Genomic DNA, 11,144 nt, shown 5'->3' with positions numbered 1-11,144 from the left:
GCAGCAAACTGCAGCCACCTCAGCCAACAGACATTTTCAGGTGCAGATTTGCAAGTCTACTAAAAAAAGAGGAGAAAAAAAGAAGGTATATGGGTAGAATATGGCTTGAAGCTCAGGTTTTTTGCTATTTTGTTGAAAACAACATCTTATATAATATATAAGAATACCATTTTATATACCATTTTCAAACCATAATACACTGCTCAAAAAAATAAAGGGAACACTTAAACAACGCACRCTAACTCCCGATCTTAATCAATGAAATATTCGCATTGAGTACTTTGTTCTGTAGAGTTGAATGTGCTTCGCAAAAGTTTGATTTACTTGGACTTAGCGTGCGTTGTTTAAGTGTTCCCTTTATTTTTTTGAGCAGTGTATATAGAATACCATTTTATATACCAGTTTAATACCATTATAGAATACCATTTTACATATTATATGAACGGTATTCTACTCGAACACCACGTTGTTAGTAGACTTCAGGTTCTGCAAACTAAACTGTATCAAAATTTAAATCATCAAACTACCTTACACTGGACTCTGCTCAGCAAACTGTGGAAACCCAATCTTTATCAGATCAGTTACTCTGCAGCTGCTGCAAACCAATTTGACTCTTATGTGCTGCCATCTTTTGGTATAAGAGGGTACTGCAACTGCAGGAGTTATTTGGGCCCAAAACACACACTTTGGAGCTAAAACAAAATCAATACTGTGCAGTCCTTGTCCATGGTCTTATGTATCTCAGAGTCCGTCATTACAAAAGGCTCAAAATGCATAAACAGAGTGTTTGTAAGATAAGCTGATGTATCACACTACAGGCAGGGAACACTCGAACAGAACCACATTTATAGTCATTTAATTAAGAACATGCTAATTTTCCACACAAGTCAGTATTTCACTAAAACACATCATCTACAAATGTATTTCCTAGAAAAGGCAACAAAAAAATTTGTTCAGTACCTAAAATACTTCAGACTTAAAAATATGGACACTCAGCACCATGGTGATGCTGGACTTATGTCTTGATTGTGCAAACTAAACAAAATGTCAACCAAAGAAAAAACATATAGTTTTAGGCACTTGAGATTAAAAAGATTTAAATAACATTTTGAAACGGATCGCCTATAGATCGATCAACACGTTAAAAGAACATATTGCACAACTTGGTTACAGTGAACAYTTTGGCACAGACGTCTTGGCATCATCTAAATAAAGAACATGCACACAAATAAATTAAACGGTTTTACCTCGTACGCTTTTGATAACAGAATAAAGCATCTCACTTTTATTTATTCTCGGAAATAAAATCTTTTAAAAAAGGAGTAAAACAAAAACCGCACCCGACATCATCCAYCTTTGACCTGAAAATGTTTATCAAATACTTTCATTTCAAGGAGTATTTCTGAGCTGCTAGTGTGTCAAACTGGGGCAGCTACGTATGAAGTTTCCCTTTGTTTAAGAATATTAATGCTTCTGCTTCGATTTAACTGAGAATAAAAGTCACTGCTGGTGATTAGACACAACTTGCCCTGAGTCAAAGTACTGAGAAACGAGGCTTGATTGGTTACTTTTAAAATAATAATAATAAAAAAAATGCAACAATCCTCAAAAGTGTTTTCCTACAACCTGCTCTGWTCCGGATCTTAAAAACGCTCGGTTTACATTAAACCTCAGCTTCCTGTCCTTGATGTGTTTAAAGGGGAGAGAGATGACGATTCAATAACATCTGTTGGTGAAACTACTCCATTACCYTTAGCTTTGAAATAAATGATATAAAATATGGGCAGGACGATCCCTATCAGTAGCATAGCTACTACAGCGTTCCACCACTGGATCCCCCAGTCTGCTCCGTGACTCCCTGGTCGATGTCGATGGAAACCGAACCAGTGCGGTTTCTCAGAGTTCTTCAGGAAATCCTCATTGTGATCAGATGTGGTCAGAATCAGTTTCTCTATGTCATTATCCACCTCCATGAGAAAGTCCGTGACCTCCTTCAGATGTGGCTGACCTCGAGCTCGGTCGTTAGGACTCACCGGTGATGGAGGCGAACGAGGCTTGTCCTCTTGAGGATCGCGCAGGTCCGAGAAAGTTTCTCTTAAYAAGCTGTGCTTCTGAACTGGGATTTTGATGTATTTCAGCGCAAAAAGATCTTGTTCCTGTATGAGATTGTTTATCCGCTTTAGATCGGCCACCTGTAAACAGAGGCAGGATTGGCTGTACGGTACTTTGTACAATTAAAGAAAGCTTTAGTCTTGGTGATTTATCTTTTTTACCTTACAGCCATATTGTAGCGCAAGCTTGTTGAGGTTATCACCGTCTAAAACCTCACGTTCGAGCAGCTGGACATTCCTCAGTTTGTCTTGATTCATCTGCCTCGTCTCCAAAACACCGAGCTCCTCGTCGTCCGAGGACAGAGCAAACTCATTGGGTCTCCTCCGGAACATATACACCTGGCCATCTGCGCTGGCGTGAACATCAACAGGGGCCTGGAAAGCCTGTGGGCCATGCTCCCCCCTCCACATGACGACGCACCAACCTGTAATCATATATGCAAGCTACATCAATGAAGAGCAGCTAAAACTTATCACAGAGGTTTTTCAGAATAAAAAACCTTCAACTCAACTCTAACACAACAAACAATACAACCTGGCTTACAATGGCACAGAGACCACTAAAAAAATTGTAATATTTGTCACACAGTGCAAACACAGAATCAGACAAATTTTTGGTGGATTATAAAAACAAAACAAAAACATAAATTACCTTTTTTCCAACGACAACTGTAAAATATAAAACAAAAATAAGTTAAAGAACAAAAGATCCAGTTAAAAAAATAATCACAATTCTGACATTTAATATTCCTTGTTCTTGATGAGCTCTGTTTTTAAGGAATACCAGAAGTGAAAGACAAAGTTTGTCACAGATCTAAAAAACAAACAAACAAAAACAACAACAAACATTTAGAACATTATCTTGTAGGCACAGTGTAGGTTCTGTATTTGGCTCAGATTCCAGCAAATTAAAAACCACAAATCAGACACATGTTGACCCAAAAGTGTAATTTAAAGCCTCACATGGGATAATCTGATTGGATAATTTAGAATAATTTACATCTTATTTTATTCCAGCTCCTATTTGTAAACTAATTTTCACAAAGTTAGTATTATTTTCTTTTTGTTTTAACTGCATCCAATAAAATGAGTTGTAAAACATTTTGGGAACCTTGATTTCTTTCTTTTTTGATCATATACCTATCTTGGCCGCCAAAAATGTCAACAAAGGCCAAATCTGGCCCGAGGACCCTAACTTTGACACGTGTACGTCGCTCCTATAAAGCCGAACAGACTTGAGCTAAAGAGTCAACGCACTAAAACAATAAAACAGAACCATAATCACAACTTTTCATACACACAAGCTGCTCGTTACATTTAAAGTAGACATTTCGTTTTTCTTTTAAATTTAGGTCGCTCCGCCTTCTGAAATCCAACCAGCTGGATTCAAATTTCACGTTCTTATTCAGCCAACATGTTCTCTTTAATATGTAACACAACGCTGTAAAAAAAATAAAGAAACGTTGAGCTATAATACAGCTCATTTATTTAGACAAATTAATTAAAAAAATAACTGATATGACACTAGCGAAGTCGTCTTTTTTTTTATAATACTGAAGCAGTCGAAGTTCACGCTGAGCACTTTCAACACAGCATCAAGTTTAAGCTTCAGCTTCAGGTGAGTTATCCACAAACTGTTTTATTTCACTCACAGACACAGCTGAGTTGATTAATTCACCGCACATCTTCGCCCACTTTTTAAACTTAGACTCTGATGATTCGTGTTATTACCTTATTGCTTCGGAAACAGTAAGAGAAGCCTCCACCTTCCCAAAACTGTCCTCCTCAGCTGGGGACCTTGTTAGCTCGATACCGGTAGCTACCGGTTGTTAGCCTAATTCTTCTTCTTCTCACGTGCACAGAACGTGAAACAGCGCCACCTGCTGTTCAACAGAGCGACGGACCGGTCACAAGGTAAGCCACGACTCCTGAATAAACTAATTAAAATACAGCTAAATACTAAAAAAATAAACGCATTTAATGTCCTTTTTTGGGGCCAGCACGATTTGAAAAATGATTAATGATGTTTAAGTCAAAAGTAGAAGCTTTTAAGGAGGCTAAAACTTAAATATATAGTCTTTATTCAAAAAGTTACATAGCACTTGAATTAGCGACTCTCCCTTTGATTTTACTGTTTAGCAATAGAAAAAAACATATCAATACATGGACAGCAACACTAAAAAGCTCACAGCAGATGAATATTAGTCTTGCAATGTGGCACTCAAACAGCATTTTAAAAAATAGTTAAGTTGAGTTGTAGAAAGTTGACAGTCTTGATTCTTTTGGTTCAATATTTCAATAAACCTGTACTAATTATCTCTCAAGGAAACTTGCAAATGCTAGAAGACCATGTGCACATTTATCAAAATTCATACAAAGAGGAACAAAACATTTATTCACTTCGTTAGCAATTTTTTTTTGGTCTGATATTTTTCATTCATGTATGACTCGGCCTGAGGAGGTGACACTTCTCTAATTCTCCACTAGGTGGGGGTGTTGTCCTTTCAAATGGCCTTTGTGTTCATAAAAGAAAACTGGTGTAAAATAAGATTGTTTTACCTTTATGGAACAAAGCACATTTTTTTATTTATTGTTTTATAATTTAATATTGTCAGCNACATTTATGGAACAAAGCATGTATTTTTTTATTTATTGTTTTATAATTTAATATTGTCAGCACGTGTTTTTTTGATCTGTTATTTGTGAAAGTTGTTTATTTTTACTTGAATGCTATCAGCAAGTAGAAAATATTTTTAATCAGAACGTTCAGATCAAATGACTGAGGTTTATTTAATATTGTTTAGATTTTAGTTTAAATTTACATGTATTTATATGTAGGTTTTAATAATTTSTCAGTTTCCAAATGGTTTGTCTCAGTCCTGCAACAAAAATAATTATAATGGCTTTGATAATCAATGTAAATTAATTTTATTCACTAGTGAATGTAAGACAATATGYCATTAATATTCCAGATATTTTAGCACAAAAGTGACTGACAACTTTGTGCTGGTTGCATAAAGAGCACCATGCTAACATTTTACATCAATCTCACTTATAAACTGCAGGCATGGCTCAGTTGGTAGTACATAGCTACAGGTTAGCAAAGAGACTCTGGAAGTCAACACGTTCAGTTTTTAACTAAAGTTACAAAGTCTGTTCATATAAACTGATGAACTATTACCATTTATTTTTAATGCCTCAAATGAAATGACACAAAAGAAAAAAAAACCAGAAGGCACAACTTTACAAACAAACTGCTCATAGATGGACTTGTAGACTATTTTGTAATCAGTGGTTTGTTTTTAAATAGTTTTTTCYAAAACTCAAATAGTTTTAAGTACCAATGCCAATAATGGTTCTTCTAAAATACTTCCTCTTTTCCAATTTAGGAACATTTGCTTTCTAATATTTTTATATATACTAAATGTTCTGCACATGACTACCACATTATTATTTACATTTACATTATACAACAGATTATACAGAAAAAAAAAACACTCCTCTGCTAAAAAGTTCAACCGCAAGAATTAGCCGACAATGTTTTTTGGTTCACYTTGTACAGTGTTCATCATGCTTTTTCTTGTATGAAGCAGAGTTGTAAAGTAACCAAGTACAAATACTTTGCTACTGTACTTAAGTAGAAATTTTGGTTATCTGTACTTTACTTGAGTAATTATTTTTCAGCATACTTTTTACTTTTACTCATTACATTTTTACACACTTATCTGTACTTTCTACTCACAACATTATTTAAAAAGGTAAGAAGTAGAAAGTCGTTACTCCTATTTTATTCCGAGTTGTTATTGCTTAAAAAAACCTATCCTGATAAATTGTGTCTCCTTGATTGAGTGAATTTAATTGTGTTTGGATGAGAAGTATAAATATATACCATTCTGACACCCTGTTAGCTTGTACACAACCCATCACCGCTGCGTGCCGTTAGAAAAAATATTTTTTGGAGAAGTCACCTCCCAATAAATGCCATTTTGGAAAATATAACTGCTAACTTTTACTCAGTACTTTTACTTCTAATACTTAAGTAGATTTTGTGTCAGAAATTTACTTTTGAGACTTAAGCACAAAAAAATATCAGGTACTTAAAGACTTTTACTCAAGTAATATTTTTAGAGAAAGACTTTAACTTTTACCAAAGTACTTTTATGATAAGATACTTGTACTTTTACTCAAGTATCACTTTGAGGTACTTTAAACAACACTGGTATGAAGTGCTGAATGGACTCAGAAGTGGTTCCCTGCTGAGTTAGCCTAAGGGTTCACCTCAGATATTAAGACAAGCTCAACACAGACATCACGTCGCCCCACTCTCCTTCTGCTTTATGCGAAGGCTGATTACTTTTCTGCATCCAGCTCACTGAGGTTTTCCTCCTTGTTTGTCTTCAATAATGTAAACCCAAGATTAATATGTTCCATGTCATCATTTATGTTTGACCATCTTATGGAGCTGGCTGTCTTTTCCCCCTCTGTCTCTGGGCAGCTTGAATTACACATTTCAGGGCTGCTGAGCACCTTGTGCTTCAACGTTTTTTTTTCTTTCTTTTTAATCTAATAGTAATTAACTTAGAACTGCACAAGGTGTGAGCTAATGGAGGTTAATTAGACTGAGACTTTGAAACAATAAGTTTAAATATTAAAAACTTTATTAAAGCYATATAGTTGCCCACAGAACATGTCTTTGATATTTAAACACCCCGTGGCTCATTCATCTCCTACCAAGAGATTTATAATCTTAAACAAACGGTGCAAGGAGTGATAGAAACTGTCTGGATTTGGGTTTAATGTGCTCTTTAAACTATAAGTTTTGGCACTTTTCTTGAAAGAAAAAAAACCCCCATTAAATTAACTGAATGGAAAAAGTTGCACAACACAACAATAGAGCAAAATCACACAATTTCTACAGATGGGAYTGAAATGAGTTGGTTAGAATGACAGAGAGGGCCTGACGTTTTAAAAATAATTTAAATAAAATTACTAGTTAGTAAGTTATTTAAAAAATGCCATACTCGTGAAAGAACAAACTGAATAATTAAAGTTGTGTGTTTGATTAAAAAAAATCACTTGGTTAAGGCTACAGTCAATATACAGAAAAAAAGTTTGACAAATAAACAAAAACAAAACACACAAACCATAAAATGAAAATTCAAATCTAATCCAAAATGTGTCGTTATTTTCTCCCTCTAATAATCACTCCTTTGCCATATTTTGCAATAATATCAGTGAAAGTTTTCATCACTTGTTAAGTACTTGACCTTTAGCTTCTTAAGAGTTTAACAGTAAATAAATGCAACAACATAAAACTGCAGTTTGGCAGTTATGTTTCATCYGTGTTAGTGATGTTCAGTACCATTGATTTCCTGTCTGATTCTGATGCAGAATAAAAATCRGACTGTTCAGTGATACTGATCTGATGCTTTATGCAAATAAAYCTAAAATGTCTGGTAAATCCAAAAAAAAGAAGTGAATTAAATCACATGCTCTGCGATGGACGTGCCTGCCTCTCGCACAGTGACTGCTGGATATGGGCACCAATCACCCCCATGACCCTAAAAGGAAGAAGTATATAACGATATAATGGAATGGATTTYAAATCACAGCTTCATAAAGAATACAAGACATCTAAGTAATTTATTTAATTTATTTAAAAAAATACTGAGATAGCGTCCTCATTGACAGTATGATCAATCTGATACAACAGAAAAAACAGACTATCATACAAAATATGGGGAAATAATGTTTTAAACAATAAAAATAAAGTAAAAATAGTACAACCATTAATAAATTATTGTTTAGTTTTGAAGAACTACTATAAAAATGAAAACCTGCATCCTAATTTACGTAATGTGAACACATCGACAGACTGCACTTAYGCATTACGCACTTAACCAGGCAGAATTAAAAGTAGTTCCCACCAACTYTGTACATTTTAGATTACAATAAGTATCAATATTTTGATTTTAGAATCGATTTTAGAGCATAAAGTTCTGGTGTCTGTCAGTACCCATCTTTCCATTCATTAGCTTTATCTGCTTTTTTTACTCAGTGGTTGCTGGTGCCTGTGTCCAGCAGTCACTGTGCAAGAAGCAGGCTGCACCCTGGACAGGTCACGAGTCCAACTCAGGGCTGCATAGACATGAAGASGATAGACAACTATTCACGTGCTCACGACTGTTCTGTGTACAGAGAAAAGCCACGAATGCATGGCTCCACACACTTAAACTTCTTGCAGAAAAGCCCCAGCTGGGAGGTGAAGCTGCAGTTGTCTTGCTGTGGGGCGAAAGCTCTAACCAGCTGTGTCACCATGCACCTGTGATGACCTGTCCGGGGTGTGCTTCACCCCTCACCCAGTAACTGCTGGAGACAGGCACCAGCTCCCTGCAACCCTGAACAGGAACAACTTGAYGATAGTGGATGGATGGTTGTTGATRGAAGAAAATTGCAGATCTTATWTTGTGTTTCTGAACTGATGAATCATCTTTCTATGTGTGCAACCATGTATGGTAGAAAAATACTGTCACTCATAGGGAAATAATTCTAAGAAACTATAGGGTTTGGAGTTCAGTGTTCAGTAGTAATATACATTTTCATGCAGTAACTGATGCCATGCTTGTGTACCATTTGATTCATTATATTTTGCTGATGCAAACTCTGCTTTAGATTGAAGTGAAGCTTACTGTTGACTCCATCGTCTCATGGAGTCAACCTTTGCAATGAAAGCTGAATGATAGTAGAGTTAATGCTGCCTCAGAGGGAATCATCATATCATTTACGTTGCATTCAGATTCCGGGTGTAACGTCGAGTGGTGATCAACGGAGCGGCATGATACGCCACGTTTCAGGGCCACTGAGCAGCTTGTTCAGCTGACGGAGAGACAGACTCAAGACGGTGAGAGGAGGAAGAGGGCGGAAGAGATAAGACCAGGGTACCTGCAGACTGCCTGCAAAATAAGGGAATTTGTTTTAAATGATTTAGACCAAAGATTAAAAATTTACTGAGGTGAAACATTCATAGATTCCACATCTATCAACTCATTGCTTTACAACCAAACAATGTCATGTTCCAGTATTTTGGGTTGAAAGGTTCATTTTTCATGTCTTCATTAGTTATACAAGGGTTTTAAACATATCAGGAATTTCTGCAAGACAAAATTTTATGTTATTTAAAAAAATCATTTAAGAAAACAAATATTTGTTTTGATTTTCTGTATGCAGGAATAGTTGGTGCATTTTGATGTTAGGAATATTAAAATTTATCTGCATAAATTTCCCAGGAACAGAAGAAGTGAACTTGTATGACAACAAGCTGCAGAAAACAAAGGAAACAGTGTCCTTAATACTGACTGGTATGATTCAAGTGGCTTTATCTATATATATCTAATCATATATGGTTAACAATCAGAGAACTCATTTATCATGAGGTTTTTTTGTGCACAAACATAAAYAACAGTCAGCACTGGAAGACGAATCTAAATCCATAAAAGAAGGATTGCATGATTTTATAAAACCATGCAACTGTGATACTATAGCTTAATACTGCAATGATAAAATCATTTATAATAAAGCCACATTTTCCTCACTACTGTTGTTTTATTTCACTATCACAATATCAGCAATACTAAGCATTTCTGCTGTTATCATCTAAATTGACCAAAAAAATGAAAAGGCTCAATCTAATTGTCAAACATGTCACCATCATGCAGTTCGTGTGTCTGTTTTTTTTTAATGCAAAAAAACCTCAGATGCTCTTCTTCCAACTGAGTGTTCTTCTTTAAAGGAGACATATCCTGCTTTTAAATCCTTCTTTTTMACATTTAWAATCATTCAGTTGGGGTCTACTGTATATAAAGTGGAACTGCAATGCTTTGGTCTGAATTCCTCTTGTAACTCCACAARCCCCTCTTTCACCCCTTTTTATTTTTATGTTGTCTCTTTAAATCCAAAGGAGGTTCTTCACACCCCACCCACATCCATTGTCCATTCTAGTTTGATAAAGGGGGTTACAACTATATAGTGGTGCATGGACTTTTTATTTACATATTAAACAGTGTCAACAACAGAAGACTTGTTCATCCAGCCTTGTTGGAGCCAGAGTCTGACCCAGAGGAAGGGAAAATGAAGTTGACCAAATTGTAGTTGGTAAATCCAGACCTTATTTGGCCGTTCTGTCGCAAATTCTGTGGCCTAATTGTTCAGAAAACATCATAAAAAATAGAGAAAACTGACAAAAATGACTTTTATAAAATAGTGGTTCTTCAGTGTTCAGGTCAGTCTTAGACGATGATGTGGATGATGCAAATTTATGATGTCTTTCCGTCTCTTCTCACTACTCACTGACTTTTATGACACTTTATATAAATATGTGTAGATTATGAAATCATAAAGATAGAAAAATGCACACACTTTCATAAAGAAGTGTTTGTTTTTGAGYATGGCAGAGGTTCAACATTTCCAAGCAGTCCCTAAAAAGAAGCTACAAAAACAATGACATTACATTGCATAATAAAAATACAGCACTAAAATTATTTCCATAGTTGCTGTAGTGTTGACACAGGCCTGATTACACCCACTTGCCGTGCTCTTTGCAAAACCATTGACAGATTTAATTATTTGACTTGTAAAAAATAGAGCATAAAATTTTTGTTTTCAAGTGGTGGGTAGAAATTGAAATGAAGCGAAGATAACTGGGATCCTTTGGATAGCCGTGGGTGTCCTGCAGCGGTCGGTGTGGGGAAGCCAAATTGAATCCCCCTGGCTCAGGGTCATGGCACAGTTCAGATGTTTATTGACTAAAYGTCAACTGCCCAGGTGAACATGATTCACAACTCAGAGGAGCCAAATTCAACAATCCATCACCTAGAGGAACATTCAAACAGCACACAGCTTAGTTCTCAATACCAAACCGCACCTGATATCCATCCATCCCTCCATCCATCCATCCATCCATCCATCCATCCATCCATCCATCCATCCATCCATCCATCCATCCATCCATCCATCCATCCATCCATCCATCCATCC

General features: G+C 35.9%; 1 protein-coding gene across 1 annotated transcript; it reads right to left on the bottom strand.

The window, feature by feature from the left end:
- Nucleotides 1-837: 837 nt before the first annotated feature.
- Nucleotides 838-3,916, bottom strand: lysmd4 (LysM, putative peptidoglycan-binding, domain containing 4; the record flags this gene model as incomplete). Its single annotated transcript, XM_014034143.1, is given in 4 exon segments — nucleotides 838-2,192; nucleotides 2,274-2,536; nucleotides 2,764-2,780; nucleotides 3,843-3,916. Coding segments are annotated over 4 exon segments (876 nt in total), but the record flags the coding sequence as incomplete, so codon positions are not given.
- Nucleotides 3,917-11,144: the final 7,228 nt, after the last annotated feature.

This window comes from Austrofundulus limnaeus, unplaced genomic scaffold, assembly GCF_001266775.1.
Source record: "Austrofundulus limnaeus strain Quisiro unplaced genomic scaffold, Austrofundulus_limnaeus-1.0 Scaffold1987, whole genome shotgun sequence".
Taxonomy (NCBI): Eukaryota; Metazoa; Chordata; class Actinopteri; order Cyprinodontiformes; family Rivulidae; genus Austrofundulus; species Austrofundulus limnaeus.
This window is presented reverse-complemented; position numbering and strand designations above follow the sequence as displayed.